Below are 16,103 nucleotides of genomic sequence, written 5' to 3'. Positions count from 1 at the left end.
CTGGCAGAGAAGAGCAACAGGAACATGGTGGCGGTTCTTGTTAACTGCTCGGGAACTGAATCTGTTTCCCAAGGCGGCCACTGGCACCCGCACGGAAGCGCCACGGTGGCAGGGAAGAGATGGTGAGGGAGCAAGCTCCTGTCCCCGGGGTACTGTGGACGGCTACCGGGAGCCAGTCTGCGTGCAGCAGGCCCTGGAGCCGGGCTACGGTTTCGCGGCGTGGATGGATGGACAGTAGGGCTCAGGGGGTCCAGCTGCCTTGGGAATGGAAAGGCTGCTCCTCTGGAGATAGCTGATGAAACAGTATCGCCCTGCTCCCAGACCCCTTGGCTCAAGAGAGGCAGGAGGTATGGAAGCCAGGCGACTGGAGGATTGGGAAGAGATGAGAAGGAAAGAGGACAGGGACAGGCAAGGGAAGGCACTGCTGTCCATCGGACAGGCAGACGAGCCCACACACGTGCACATAACACACACACGCACACACGCACACATGCACACCCCACTCTTCATACTCAAAGCTCCCTCTGACACATTGTTCCACAGAGTCACTGAGTCAGCAGAACCACGTGAAGCAGAGCTCAAGCCCGGGGCGAGCAGCTCACCCTTTCTGAGTCTCCCATTCCTTATCTAGAAAAGGAGAAAACGCCACACCTCTCAAGGCTGTCACGGAGGACAAGTGATCTTCCAGGCCACACCCCCCCCCTCCCCTCGCATCCAGGTCAGGCCTCTGCCACCCCTCACCCCGGCCCTGTGGTCACCTCCCGATTTCTTCTCTCTACCCTTTTGGACCCATTAGCCTTCCTAATAAAGTCAGCAAGCATGAATCTCTTGCTTGTCTCTGCTTAGACACCCACCTTGGCTCCCCGATGCTTCCTGGATAAAAGGTCAGACTCTTCAACTTGGCATTCAAGCCTCCCCCACCATATGGCCTCACTTGGCCTTCCTCGTCCGGTGGAGAAAGCATGGGCTTTAGAGTATGACAGACCTGGGTATGACTATCAGCCCCACCTCCTACCAGCTGGGTGACCTCGGGTCCACTTCTTTACTTCTCTAGGACTTATGTTCCTCATCTACAAAGTGAGCAAATGCCCATTCCACAGGGAGTGGTGGGATTAAATGGTTTCAAGTATATCGAGCACCTGCCACAGGGTAGGTTTGGTGCTTCATACAGAGTAACTGTTATTATTACTGTCAGTATCAGTGGCTCACTTCATGCTCAGCCTTCATCAAACCAGCTCGTTCATTATTCCATCAGGATGGCTGGCCTTTTCACACCTCTGTGCCTTCGCTGACTCTGTTTCTTCCTTCTGCACACATCTTCCGCTACTGAAATCCCATCTGAACATTATGGCCCAGCTTAAATGCTGCTTCCTGCAGGAAGTCCTCCCTGACTCTCAAGCAGAAGTATCCCTTGCTTCCTCCTAGCTCCCCCATTCCTGGCCTTGGCGGTTGCTCCGAACTCCACTGAAGCATTTCTTTCACCAACCCCCTCAACGCCCTTGTCTTCGCCCCCACTACCCCTGCTCTGCCTCTCTGTGAGAAAGAGAGGGCCCCCATATTATTTAAGGCCAGCCCCTCCACTCGGGCTCTGGTGCCCACCCCTGCTACCTCCTCCACAACAATCATCCCCTCTCCCTCCTGTGTTTCAACCTCTCTCTCTCTCTCTCTTTCTGTTGCCTCCTTCTTACCAACATTTATAGAAGCTCAAGTCTCTCCCATCTGGGAATAAAAACCCTCTATCTGCCCCCACATCTCCCTCTAGCAATCACTGTCCCTCTCTCCTCTTCACAGCTAAGCTTCTTGAGAAATTCATCTCCACTGGCCATCTCCACTTCAGTACCTCCCACGAGCTCTCCAACCCACTGCAATCTGCCTCATGCGCCCACCCTGCCACCGAAACTGTTCTTAGCCAGGTCGCCGAGGACCTCCTAGTGGTTAAAGCCAATAGACTCTCTCCCACCCTCATCTTCCTTCCCCCAGCTGTAACATTTGCCACTCTTAACAAGCCCCTCCTGTGCACGCGGACAGCTCTTTCCTTCCTCTGCTTCCGTGAGCCCACTCCCTGCTGGTTTTCCTCCTACTTCTCTGACCACCCCCATCTCTTCTTCCTCTCCCCATCTCTTCTGTGTTGGTCCCTCTTCCCCAGTTCTGCTCTGGTCCTCTTCTCTTTCATTCCACACCCTTTGCCAGCAGTCTCACTCCATTGCTTAACCTCAGGGATGGCTTAGGACCCCTCCCCCATCCCCATCTCTGTCTCATGGATCTCTCTCCTGGGTCTCAGACCCATCAAGCCTAATGCTTGCAGGAAGCTCCACCAGGATGGCCTTTAGGGCCTTCAGAGCTCACGGAGACCTCAAACTCAGCATCTTACCACTGCAAACCTGTCCTCTGCATGTTGCACCTTAGTGAAAAGCACCACCATCCACCCAGTCACCCAAGCCCAAAACACACCTGGGAGTCAAGCTAGACTCTTCCTGCTCCCTTAACAAGTCAGTCACCAAATTCTGCCGATTCCACCTCCTCATCTTCTACTCCTCTCACTCCTTGTTGGCTCTTTCTCCAATCACACTGGTCTCCCTGCTGTCCCTCGAACATGACCCGCACACTCTTGCCTCGGGGCCTTTGTGCTCCACGTTCTTCTGTCTGGAACATCATCCCCCAGAGAGGCGTGGCACCAGACACATTCTATACATTTGGTTGCTTATTTATTTATTATCCATCCACCCACCGTAAGATCCATCAGGACCAGCATCTGTTCTGTTCAGTGCTGTATTCCCAATGCCCAGCACAGCGTCTGGCGCTCAATAAATATTTGTTGAATGAATGACTCCACTGCCAGACCTGAACACTGAAACTCACTGTGAATTCCAACCTCTGCCATCTCCACTCCCTCCCACCCCCACTATTTATTCAGCCTACTACTCCAGTTCTCTCCTCCTCCCAGTCACCTCTCAAATGCATCTCCTCTGCTCTCTCCCCACAGCCACTACCCCAGCTTATCTCTCTCTTGGATTACCACAGCAGCCTCCTCCCTAGTTTCCCTTCCTCTAAAAAGCCTCTTCGACTAGTGTCATTTTGCCTCCTCAAGAACTGCTCAAGGCTCCCCAGCTGCCTACCGTGAAGAAGGAAGCAGGCCTAAGCTCCGCCCCCTCCCTCGTTCAGTTTCACCATCCCTCACCCCTGGGCCTTGGTGTGCTCTCTCAGAGCATCCTCCCCCATCTCTAGCTCTCCAAATCTTTATGGACCTTGAATGATTGACTCAAACACCACTTTCTTCAGGAAACAACCTGACTCACAAACCAGACATAAATCCTCTCCAAAGTCCATAGAGTGATAAGTGTCTCCAGTGTCGCTCTGGGATCTCCAACAACCGAGTAGGATGGAAGTTAGTAACCACCAAGGACATTGAGTGCTGGGTAAGCATTAATAGAGGTTCCCTTTTCCTCTTGCACTATTACCCTGGATTCATGTCCCTGTGGCCCTCTGCTAATGCCAACATATCCTTGTCTCCTCCCTTTCCTTCATCTTCTATTGGGTCTCTCATTAATAACTCTCAAAGGCTTTTGATTCCATAATTTGAAATTAAAACGTTTCTATATGACCAGTGCCCAGTGGAGTAGTGCAACAGGGTAGTTCTGCTCAAATCCGTTCCCTTCTGTGCCAATACCCCAGTTTAGGCCCTCCAGCTGGCCCCCATGCATACAATCCATTTCTCATACCGACTGCTAATGTGATGTTTCTAAAACACAAATTTTACCAAATTTCTCTCCTATTTAGAATCCATTCCCATGACACTTTGTCACTAGCAACATTGGTTCTTGATCTTTTTGGAGTAACACAAACCCTTTATGCATATAACGAAAGCCATGGAACATCTCCCCAACAACAACAACAAAAAAGCCCATAGGTGCACACACAAAACATTTTGCACTCAATTCAGGAGACTCATGGACCACCTGAAGCCCATGCCACCCAGGTTCAGAACCTCTGGCCCTACCCAATAACATCTAGGTTCTTCTGCATATGCCACTCCTTCTGCCTGAAATGTTCTTCCACACTTCACCCTCTGTCCCTGACTACCTCTTACTCATCCTCTAAGACTCAGCTCTTAGGCTGAGTTGACCTGCAGTGGTCCTGGACCAGGCCAGATCCCTTCCTTTGGGCTTCCACAGCACCCACCCCCCACCATGAGCCCCTCTATCATAGCCATCCTTGGTCTCCCCAACTAACTGGGGACTTGTGGAAGGCAAGAACCATTACCTAGCATAGGCCCTGGCTACAGCAGAACTCCGTAAGTGTCTACTGAAATGAACACTAAGAAGAGCTATGCTTTTTTTGAGTACCCATTATGTGCCAGGCACTCAGCAACTGATCTCATCTATCAACCCCATGATGTTGGTGGTATTGTGTTTCTTTCAACAGATAAGGAACTAGGCTCAGAGATGTGAGGGGAGTTGTTTATGGTCACCCAGCTAGTGAGTGAAAGAACTGGGAATGAAATGGAGATGTGTTGGCACCAGTGCAAATACTGGTCCACCATACTTCCCTGCCCTGGACTGTGAGACTGGAAGATGGGAGCAATAGAGGAACAGGGCCAACAGCCAGGGCTAGAATGCCCTGTCTGGGCTCCATTTCCCAGGCCACCTGCCCATTTTTTTCCCTCCTGTGTCACCTTCATGGCAAGACCAGAGATGTGGCTCTCTCTTCTTATAGTGCAATCCCCTCCATCCCATGCACTACTCTTAGCCTTCTCATCTCAAAGCCCCACTATGGTCAGGCCCATTCTTTGCTCCAGAACCATCCCCAGATCCAATCCAATCCAATGCTACACACTTGGCTACGAGGAACAGAAGACACGGGTGGTCCCTTCCCTTCAAGAGTTGACAGTCACCCAGGAATTTTACATGTACCATCTCCAATCCTAAATCAGCCCTGAGAGGTAAGTAGGCATTATCCTCACTACACAGATGAGGAAACAGAGGCTCAGAGGTTAAATGGCCTGCCACAGTCATAGAGTTGGTAAGTGGTCAGACTTAGATTTGAATAAAGAAAGGTACTGACTCAACTATTTTCCCCCATTAGGTCATCCTGCTTGGAAGAGCCAAAAAGTAGGCAAGACCACTTCTGGCAGGGTTGGGGGATGAAGGAAAGCTATTACTCTTCAAGACTCAGTACCCATGTCCCCTCCTGTAGGGGACAGATGGGATTAGGTGCCCTTCCTCAGGAAACCCTCTGAACCTACTTCTGTCCCATACCAAACCACACTATGCTGTCATTGTCTATGTGTCTCTCCCTTCTAGACTTGAGCTCCCTGATGGTAGGACCAGATACAATTCAGTCCTGTATCCCATAAAGGTTCAGCACAAGGCCTAACCAAGGGTAGGCAGGACAAATCTCGCTGAATGAATAAGGTAGTATTTGAGCTAGTTATTAAAAGGAAAAGCAAGATCTGAACAACTGGACATAGGGAAATGGTACAGAGGAAGAAGGAAATAAGTTAGTAAAAGCAAGGAAATGGGACCAAGGAAAAAGGCCAGTGATTTTGAAATTATGACAGGATGTGCATAACATGTTTTCATCATTGTTATGTGGATTTTCTTTTCCTTACAACAATGGGATAATACTACAAGCCCTGTTCTGCAACTTGCTTTTTTTCATATAACAATAAGTCTTGGAGATCCTTCCATGCCAGTATACAGAGACAGACCTTTTTCTTTTGATCTGTAAGAGTATTCCATAGTAGGGGTGAATCATGAAGGAAAAGCTGCTCTCTATTGATGGACATGAAGGTTGTTTTAATTTTTTGCTATTATAAACAATGCTGCAGTGAATATCTTTGTGTATGTCTGGAAGTGGTTTTGAAGGATAAGCTCTTAAAAGTTGAATTGCTGGGCCAAAGGAATGCACATTTTGTTTAAAATGTAGCTAAAAGTTATTTCTGTTGCTTTAACATTTTTATAGACTGGCTAAAAGATTATTCCTACTCACATAATCCTGTCTTTATTTTGAGTAGCATACATCATGCAACCTTTTCATTAAGAGTTGGCTGAGAATGTGATCCTACAAGGGCATGTGACAAAGAGTTGCGCAGTATGGTTTATGCTTGCGGTTGGGACTGAATGTTTTAGAAAAGACCTCTGGTTGGGGGACCATCTCGTAGTAAAGCCTTAGAGAAATCTACCTCTAAGATATGGTTCTCAGGTTAGAAGTATATGCACATGTAAGATTCTGGGGGCAACTAACAAAAAGGTGCCATAAAAAATCGCACCAATTTGCACTCCAGTCAAGGAATGCGAGAGGTTCTGTTTCTTCACAACTCTTTCAATCCTCTCAATTTTGGCACTTTAAAATTGGTACTTCGTGGGCGCCTGGGTGGCTCAGTCGGTTAAGCGACTGCCTTCAGCTCAGGTCATGATCCCAGGGTCCTGGGATCGAGTCCCGCATCGGGCTCCCTGCTCTGCGGGGAGCCTGCTTCTCCCTCTCCCACTCCCCCTGCTTGTGTTCCCTCTCTCACTGTGTCTCTCTCTGTCAAATAAATAAATAAAATCTTTAAAAAAAAAAATTGGTACTTCGTTATTGTTTTAGTTACATTTCTTTAGCTATTGGCAAGCTCGAGTATCCTTTCTCATTCATCAGCTAATGGATGTCGATTTCTTTGCTGAATTGCCAGATCACGTTATTTTTCTATTCTAAATGTGGTATACATCTTTTTCTTATTGATTTCCAGGTGATGATGTATAGACAGAGATATTAACCTTTGCCTGATATCTATGTAGCAAATACCTTTTCCTAGCCTGTTACGTTTTAATTTTGTGTATAGTATCTTTCTCCACACAGGAGTTCTTAACTTCACTGTAGCCAAAATTACTGTTCTTTACTTTATGGCTTCTGGGTTCTTCCATCATGCTCAGAAAGGCTCTTCCACCCTCATATTATAAAAATATTCTGTATTTTCTTCTGGTACATTTATAATTCTATCCTTTGTATTTGATTTTATATGAGACAGGGGTTTAACTTCACTTTTTCCCAACTGATAGCTGATGGTCCTATCCCACTTACTGAGTCCCTACTGATTTGACATGTGTTTTTTTATCATAAATTAAATTCCCATATGAATATATGGGTTTGTTTCTAAAATTTCTATTTTGTTCCATGTATGTCATCCTCTATTTCTGTGTTAATATATGTAATTTCTGCAGCTTTATGGTAAGTTTTGTATTTAATAGGACAAGGTCCCCCTCATTGTTCTTCTTTTCCAAAATTTTCTTTGTAATCCATGGGCATTTACTCTTCCAAATGAACTTTAAAATCCAATTGCCCAACCTCCAAAGAAAATACCACTGAAATTTTAATGAGAAATGTGTTGAACCTTTTGACCAAACTGAGGGGAAAAAATTGTCATTTTTACCATATTCAATCTTCCCATCCAGGAACAGGATAGGACGCTTGACTATTCAAGTCTTCCCACAGCCTTTGATGAAATTTTATAGTTTTCTACAGAGAAGCATTTCATGTTTCTTGTCAATTCCTAGGAATTTTATCATTTTTGCTATTATTGTGAAGGAAATCTTTTTCTGTTTTGTCTTCTAATTAGTTGTTGCTGGTATTCAGAGACGCTAATGGTTTAGGTGTATATTTCTCTTGTATCTAGCCATCTCACATAATTTTCTTATTAGTTCTAATAAATTTTTCCTTTTATTCTCTTTGATTATCTAAGTAGACAACTACATCATCTTCAAAGAATGCTAATTCTGAGTCTTTCTTTCTAATATTTATACAACTTATTTCTGTTTTTTAACCCCACTGGTTAAAACTTCTAGAAAAAAAATGTTGGTTAGTGACAGTGATGGCAGTCATACTTCTTTTGTTCCCAAACTTAATGGCAATTTATCTAGTATTTCACTATTACATTTGATGATTGTCTTTGGTTTCTGATAAAAAATTCTTTACCAATTTAAGGATGTTTTCACTGATAGCTTACTGTACTAGTTATCTATTGCTGTGTAACAAATTACCCCAATACAGCAAGAAATAACTAGGACACTTACTAAGAGTTCTAAAATCAAGAATTGATGTGTAATTCTATCAGATTATTTTTTCAGCATTTATGGAGATAGTTATATGTTCTATTTAATCTATTAATGTAATCCATTACAATAACAGGTTTCCTAATGTTGAACAATTCCTGTGCTCCTGGGACAAACCTTCATTTGTCAAGATACATTCTTCTTTCAATACACTGATGGATTCAGTTTGATACTCTTTTATTTAAAATATTTGTGACTGTATTAATATATGAGATTAGGCTATAGTTTTCATTTTTTTTGTCTAAACCTATCCAGTTATACTAACTTTCTGGAATGAACTGGGAAGCTGTCCATTTTTTTCTATTATCCGATCTTTCCAGATTTGATAGAACTTCCATCATACCAGAACTTCCATAATACCAACTGGGCCCTGGTACCATTTCTGAAGAGAAAACTTTGACCATCTTTTTAACTTCTTCTATATTGTTCTATTCTAGTCAGCTTTTTTGTCACTCCTTAAGTCATTTCGGTGATTTATATTTTCCTAGAAAACCACCCATTTCATCTAGAGTTTCACATTTATTGGTATAAAATTATACAAAGCATCTTTTACGACTTTTTTCATCTCTTCAAAATCTGTGGCTAAATCCCCTTCACCATACCTTATTTTATTTATGTCTTTCTTGCCTTTTTCTCTGTCATATCTGTCAGAGGACTGTCTGTCTAGTTTACTGGTCTTTTAAAAAACCACCTCTTAGTTTATCAAATCCTTTGTTTTCTATTTCATTAATTTCTGGTTTTATCTACAATAATTACTTTATTCTGCTTTCTTTTGGTTGTTCTTTTTCTAAATTCTTGAGTGGAATAATTAGTTCATTTAATTTAAACTGTCTTGTTCTCTAATAAAAGCATTTAAGACTATAAATTTTCCTCTGGGAATCCCCCATGGTCACATCCCGTAGGTTTTGGTATATAGTATTCCCGTTGACATTTATTCCAAATAGCCTATAATTGATACTTACCCTAAATAGTCTATAAATTCCATTCTTATTTCCTCTTTCACCCAAGTATTTTTTCAACTTTCAAGTAGGCCTGACCTTTTTTGCCGTTGCTATGAATAGTTCATGTTATTGCATTATAATTAGAAAATGTAAAATGTGATTTCCAATTACCTTGGAAATAATGTTGTTCTCAAAGTTGTGGGCAATTTTTCCCTCTGCCTAAACACCCTTCCCCATCCTATCCAACTGGCCAACTCTTACTCATCCTTCAAAGCAGCTCAAATATTACATATTCTAGAACCAACCACTCCCATTTGGGGGCAGGTATCTAGGGAAGGATTTTTAAGGAAGGACAAACTACAAACAGAATCTGAATGTCCTCTTTGGTCTCCTACCTGGTCTCCCAGTCACTCTCCTCACATGCTCAGACATCCATTCCACATTCATTCCAGGGGCTAGAGGGAGATGGGGGAGGGGGTCTGGCAATGCTATGGCAGATTTGTCCGGAAGGGTTTAGGATGGGGGGAGGGATGGGTCTAGCTCTTACCTGCTCTCTGCCAGCCTGCCTGAGGGGGTAAGCTTCATGGAGTCAAGGACCTGAGTAGGACAGCAATACTGGTGTAGAGTATGAGACGCTGTGGACCTGAGAGACAGCAAGAGACAGAGAGAGAAAGAGAGACAGAGAGAGAGACAGGGAGGGAGGGGAGAGGCAGGGTGGGGAGTAAGGACAAGGAATAGAGAGCGAGTGGGGAAGGGGAGAAGGAAGACTGGGAGGAATGGGTGGTAGAGGATTGGGAATGGAAGAGGAGGGTTGGGAGGTGGGGAGGCAGGGCAGGAGGGAGAGAAGGAAGAGAGGGTAGGAAGGAAGGAAGGAAGGAAGGAAGGAAGGAAGGAAGGAAGGAAGAAAAAAAGAAAAAAACCACAAAGTCAAGAAAGAGAGGACGGCACTCGAACCACAAACAGAACACAACGACAACAGGGGGCAGCAGAGACAAAAGAGCCGGTCTGGGCCTCCTGTGATCCAGGTGACTCCGTGGGGACCTGAGCCACGGAGACACTGGGACACCACAGCAGGGAAGGGGGAAGGGAGCCCTCCTCACACCAGACGCCACACGGGTAGGGAAGAGGGGAGGGGAGGGGGGATGAAAGAGAAAGGGAAAAGCTGCATGGGGGGGCTCCCCCTTATAGAAGACCCCTTATAAGAAGGGAGGAAGGGATGGAGAGCGAAGAGCTCTGTATCCAAAGAGGGGGAAGAACCCAGGCCAGGTGGGTGGAGGAAACACTGTAGGAGGAGAGGGAAAGGGACAGAGAGAAACCGAAAGAGACAAGGAAAGGGTGAGACAGAAAAGGAGAAAGACAGAGCAAGAAGAAGACAGAGAAAGGGCGAGACAAAAGACACAGAGAGAAGACAGGGAGAGGCAGAGAGCGCCAGAGCAGAGGAGAGGCGAGGCGAGGGCGGAGGAGAGCTGACAAGGTCTCAGTGGTCTAGGTGACAGGATGGGACTGGGGCTGAGCGGGTGGGTGGGGCCCAGTGAGCCAGGGGACAGGGTGGTTCCCAGCAGGAGTCTTGGCTTCCAAGGCCAGTGCTGTGCCCCCAGCCCAGAGCAGGGCCCACACTCCACCCCGCAGCGCTCTGCCCCCACCCCTAGTGCAGGGTCCAAAGGCCCCTGTGCCTCCTGCTTCCCACGATTAAAGTCCAGAGAATGGGCGGTGGGGGGAGCTGGACAGGAGGTTAGTGAGGCTGAGGGCCTGGTTTATCCAGTGCAGGGTGGATGCTGGGAGTGGAGCTGGCCCTTCCAGGTCAGCCAGCCCCTGTCCCCCACAAGCCCCTGAAGGCAGGTTGCGGGTCAGGGCCTAGCCATTCCAGAGCCCAAGTAAAGACCAGGAAATGTGGCTGCAGGCCATTCCAGCTACCCAGCATCTCACTTGTGATTTTGAGGATGCCCAAATCTTAGATCCTTATAGAGATCTTAGAATCTGAGACCCTGACGTAATCGTCATCATCAGAACGACTGTTTCTCAAGTGCCATCTAGGTGCCCGTCACCAGCCCCAGTTCTTGACTCATTATCTCATTAAACCTGAGAAGTAGAGCCCCTTGGGCTGCTGGAATGTTCGCCTCAGAGAATCTTAGCGGCCGTGGGGAGACCTGCAGTGCTAAGCCAGGCCAGCATGCCAAGGCAGCCACAGTTACACCCCTCATGGGCCACGGACTGTGCTGCTCAGGGCTCCAGAGTCCTCACAGGGCCGGGCACCCAGATGTCCGCTCTCGCTAACTCCCTCCCCAAGCCAAAGGCCTCCAAGAGTCCAAGAGGGGAAGCCAGGAACCAGGAAGCCAGGAGGCTGCTGAATCAGCAGCCCAAGGACCGAGTCCAGGCCGGGGCAGGGAAGGAGGGGGTCGGGCTGCAGGGTGGGAGGGGGCGCTAGGTTCCTACCTGCTACTCCTCCCGGGGGGCTCCATGGGTCTGGACCTGTCCCGAGGGCAGGCCCCCTGGCCAGCCGGTGCCTCCACGGTATCACCACCCCCTCCTGCCCAGCCCTTCCCTAGAAGGAGGAACCAAGGAGGCGGGGCCAGGCCAGCCGGGCGGTAGGCCAGACTGCAACTGGAAACTCTGCTCCTTCCCCTGCTCCCCCAGGAGGGCTGGGAACTCCAAGTAAGAGGAAGCAGTTTTGAGAACTCACAGTGACTCCTCCGGGCCAAACCCAGGCTAGGCTCCCTACACGCATCTTTGCTGGAATCTCCCTAAGCACCCTCTCAAGTATGTGTCACTAGCCCTATTCTCCTGAGGAGAAAACTGAGCGGGAGAGAGAGACGTTAAGTCACCGGGCACAGGTTCTACAGCTACTAAGCGGCAGAACCTCAAGATTAAGACCTGGTTTGACCATTCCCCCGATCGGGATTCTGTCCCCTCGGCCATATTGCTGCCTTGTGAATACAGAAAACTTTCCACAGCAGCTTTTCAACAAACATTCTCATCTTCCGCACAAAGAGACTCTGTTTTGTTGTTGTGCCCAGATGCTCCAGATCAAGTAATATTTAAATCAACCATTTGGGGAAATCAAGATGAGGCCCTGGCCAATATTCCCGAGCACCGCAATAAGCTCTCATTCTCTTCTGTGTTGTTTCCTGGACTGGCTAAGAGAAATGTTCTCTGAAGAGAAAAGCAAAAAAAATCAGAAGAAACGCTGTTCTGGATCAAGAGGCTCTTCTCCCAAGGAAACTGCCCTGCCTGACTTGACAGATGGGGAAACTGAGGCCTAGAGAGGGGCAGAGTCTTGCTAATGTTCACACAGCCAGTCAGACTAGAATCCAGATGCCCTGACTCCCTATCTACCTATCACAGTAATCTCTCTCTCTCTTTCTTTCTCCTCCACATGGGTGGGGCTGGAGAAAGGAGAGAATTTGGACGATGTGAAGGACTGAGGGGGGGGTGCTCCTGAAGAGTCCCACAGCTCCAGCTCAGAGCGCTCCTGTCATTTCACGGCCCCAGAGCCCAGGCCCCTGGCTGTTCTGAGCAGAAGGCGGCCCTGGGAGGGGCCAGGGGGGCAGTGATCTAGAAGGAATAGGAACTGACAGGCAACAGGCCAGCCTTCCTGTCTTCCTGCCTCCCTGCCGGGGCAGCTGGTTCCTCTCAAGAAAGCCAAAGCCGCTGAGAGAGATAGGCCCTCCAGACCACCGCAAAGTTGGCATCTGTGGGCCGGTTGGTTGTGGCCTCCTCTTCCTCCTCCCACCCTCTAAAGCCCTTGGTCCTCAGGGCTCGGCTCTGGCCTCAACCCCTGCTTTTTTCTTTCTCCTTCAGCAGCCCTTCTTGCTCCTGCAGCCAGCTGTGCCTTGTGCCCACGCACCCCTGACCCAGACCTTCCTCTTGGCCTGGTAGGAGCTGAGAGATAGAAATTCTAGTCCCGGCCTTAAGGCTGAGGTTGTGCGACCCGGGGCAAGCTCCTTCCCCTCTGTGGTGAGGCAAAGAGCCTACACCCGGGTGCCTGGTAGAGCGAGTGCCAAGTCCCAGCTCTACCACTTTCTAGCTGGATAACCCCTCTGAGGCTCAGTTTCCTTATCTCTAAGAGACAAGTGGCAATTTCTACCTCATGGGTTCTTGTGAGAATTCAGTGAAACGAATGTGCATATATGATGAAGAGTCAGCTTGAGCCTGAAAGAGTCTGACCCCTCTCCCAGGAAGACAGGGGAGACCCACGGGGAAGCCTATTTGTCTCAGGGAAGGGGAGAATTCTCGGAAAATCTCTCTGAGCCACTCTTGGAATTCAGACATATCTGAGCATGTTGGGTAGACTCATGGGATGACCCAGTGGGCCGAAAGGAAGAGGAATTAAGGGTGAGGAGCTTGACCCCAGCCGCAGGGCACTGACGGGGCCTTCACTCAGTTATTCAACAGATCCTGTGGACCAGGCACTGGGCCTGATCTCATGGAGCCTGTATCTGAGAGGAGACAGACATTCACCAATGAATGGAGCGAAGCTGGGCAAAAAGTGGAGGTAGCAGGGGAGAATGTTCCAGGCTGAGGGAACAACTTGGACAAAGGACCTGAGGCGGTATTTCCAGGAACTGCGAGGAGGCCAATGCAGCTGAGTGGAAAAAGCAAAGGGGAGAGAGGCGAGACTTGAGATGTAGGCGGGGGTCCAATCATGCAGAGCCTCGGAGGCCACGATAAAGTTTCCATATTGATACTAAGAGCAGTTTGGCAGGCTGTGGTTCATGGGTGCCCCCACTGTGGGGAAGGGGGAGTATCTCTGAAGCCCCTGAAGTTGTATGGAAAATATTAACGAGTAACAGTATGTCTGGGGGGAGAGCAGACGGGTTTATGATCCCCAAAGGGCAGGGAAGCTCCTAATATGATTCTGTTCACTTAGCGCCAACCATAAGCTAGGGGCAGGCAACCTAGAACCTTCTCTGAGCTGGCTGCTACCCCCCACCCTCCAGCTAGTCTCAGCCTTCCCCCGCCGCCCCCCCCATCTTCAATCAGTGCTCCACCCAGACAGAAGCATTTACATTCTCAGCCACACGGCTGTCCAAGCCTTCTCTTTGTCTTGGCTCAAAAAGCCATTCCCCACCCCGCCCCCACTGCCCCCTCTCCACCTGGCTAGCTCCCCCTTGTTCTTCACAAGTCAGCTTAGAGGGTGTGCCCTCTGGGAACTCGCCCTGACCCCTCCCCTGTTTCCTTCCCTCCCCACGCTTGTCTCAGCATCGTCTGTTCACATGCTGATGCTCCTTCTGGGCCAGGGGCCCTGTGGGGACAGGGGCTGGGGCTTATTTATCCCTGTGTCCCCAGCACCCAGCACAGGGCACCCAGTCACACAGGTCAGTAAGTGGTGGTTGGGGGTAGACAATCCACCCTGTGGCGGAGGCTGCAAGATGGGCTGCTAGACACTAGAGGGCACTGCGGTCACTGGAATCCTGACCGGAGGCTGCCCAGGCAGACCCAAGGCAGGTCCCAGGACCAGGTGTGCAGGGAGGCAGGGAAACTCTGCTCCTGGGGCCTGCAGCTCCTCAGCTCTGGGCCTAATTGACCAGGGTCCCCGTTACAGCCTCCCAAATTACCTTCTGCTCCCGTTCCAGACCATTTCTCACGACAGCCCCTTTCCTCTGCAGATACAGCTTTAGTTCTTCACAAGCGCAGGCGCCAAACACGCCTCCCACAGTCGTGGCATACATTTTCTGCTCTGCCCCAGACACTCTCCACTTCACTTCACCCCACCCCACTCCTCACCTGGCCAACTCCTACTCGCCCTCCAAGTCTTAGCTTAGATGTCTGCTTAGAGAAGCCTCCCTGACCCTCAGGCTGGGTTGGGTACGCTTATGAGATGCTCCTGCCCTGTGCTTCCCCGGTTATAGTCTGTTTTCTCGTCTGTTTTCCTACTGGCCAGTGAGTTTCCTCAGAGCAGGACTCTATTATTCATCGTTGTATCAACTGCATCTAATTTAGCGCAGTGCCTGGCACATTGGACGTACTCAACAAACCATCCTTGAGTGAGTGAATGGATCGATGGATGAATGGATGGATGGGTGGGTGGACAGGTGGGTGGGTGGATGGATGGATGGATGACTCTGGCAAGTCACTTTACCTCCACAGGCTTCAGTTTCCCCACAGCTGTGAAGTGCACACAATCACCCCTACTTGGCAGGGTGGCCAGGAGGCTTAGAGAGAATGTGTGCCGAATGCTCCCTAACAGTACCTAATACACAGCAGACATTTTGTGGATCAAAGCAATTATTAATATTTGGAATAGTAAAAAAACAGAAAGAAAAAAAAAAAGGAGGGGAGGGGAGAAATTGAAGGAGACTCTGCCCTGAACCTGGGATGATCTCTCCCACTCACATTTACCGTTTACACGTGGAAGATGGCTTTAACGATCATGAGAAAACTATCATTCTTATTTAAAAATAACAACAGCACCTTCCGTGTGCCAGGCCAGAAACAGGAGGCCCCTGGGGAGGCGGTGGGCAGCCTCTAAATCTCAGCCAGAGGATGTGAGGCCAAGGCCAAAGTCAGAGCCGTGGGCATTGCCCCTGCGTCTGGAGAGCAGTCATAATGGGCACAGCTGGTTCCAAACTCTTTACTCATAGGTGAAAACTTGTCTAAGAGGTCATTAATTCTCTCTGTAATTAATGTAAAAACTGCAGGGGTTTGTATTAATGGAAAAGTAAGCTCAAGCGTCAAGCTGATAATATTGATAATGTGTGCTTGTAATTATATACTGCAGATAACTATAAATTCAGTTGCTGCGCTAATAAAATGTGAAAATTCCCAAAGCACCCAAGAACTTGGTAGCAGCTGGTACCATGAGTAGCATTTATGCCAGTTGTTCTGAGGCTATGAAAATCACCACACACTGGTAGCAATGGTAATATTCACTGTGCACTTAAAAGCTGTTCTGGCATTTAAAGGGGGGAATTATTTCAATAAAATAGGGTGTTTTGAGGCAAGAGCACGGAACTTGAAAGCACAGTGAGGAAAGGTCAACTTGCATTAGAGTAGGAGCAGAAGTCTTGATGGATGGGCAACCTTAACCACCATGGGCTCTGAGCAGACTGTCCCCGCCCCAGGCGCTGACCTCACT

General features: G+C 48.4%; 1 protein-coding gene across 4 annotated transcripts in view; it reads right to left on the bottom strand.

Moving 5' to 3' along the window:
- IQSEC2 (IQ motif and Sec7 domain ArfGEF 2) overlaps positions 1-16,103 on the bottom strand; it is a 76,387-nt gene that overhangs the window by 29,657 nt on the left and 30,627 nt on the right. For 2 of the 4 annotated variants that reach the window (XM_032398153.1, XM_032398156.1), the window contains exon 3: positions 9,576-9,671. The exons of 1 other annotated variant lie outside the window; for it this stretch is intronic. In XM_032398153.1, the coding sequence (XP_032254044.1) occupies positions 9,576-9,671 (96 nt within the window). Of the gene's footprint in view, positions 1-9,575; positions 9,672-11,461; positions 12,441-16,103 lie in introns of those variants that run through there. One more of the 4 variants, XM_032398155.1, reaches the window with a different exon arrangement.

The sequence above is a fragment of the Phoca vitulina genome, unplaced genomic scaffold (assembly GCF_004348235.1).
Source record: "Phoca vitulina isolate PV1807 unplaced genomic scaffold, GSC_HSeal_1.0 scaffold111, whole genome shotgun sequence".
Lineage (NCBI taxonomy): Eukaryota > Metazoa > Chordata > Mammalia > Carnivora > Phocidae > Phoca > Phoca vitulina.
Note: the sequence above shows the minus strand (reverse complement) of the source record. Positions and strands in the feature narration are given on the sequence as shown.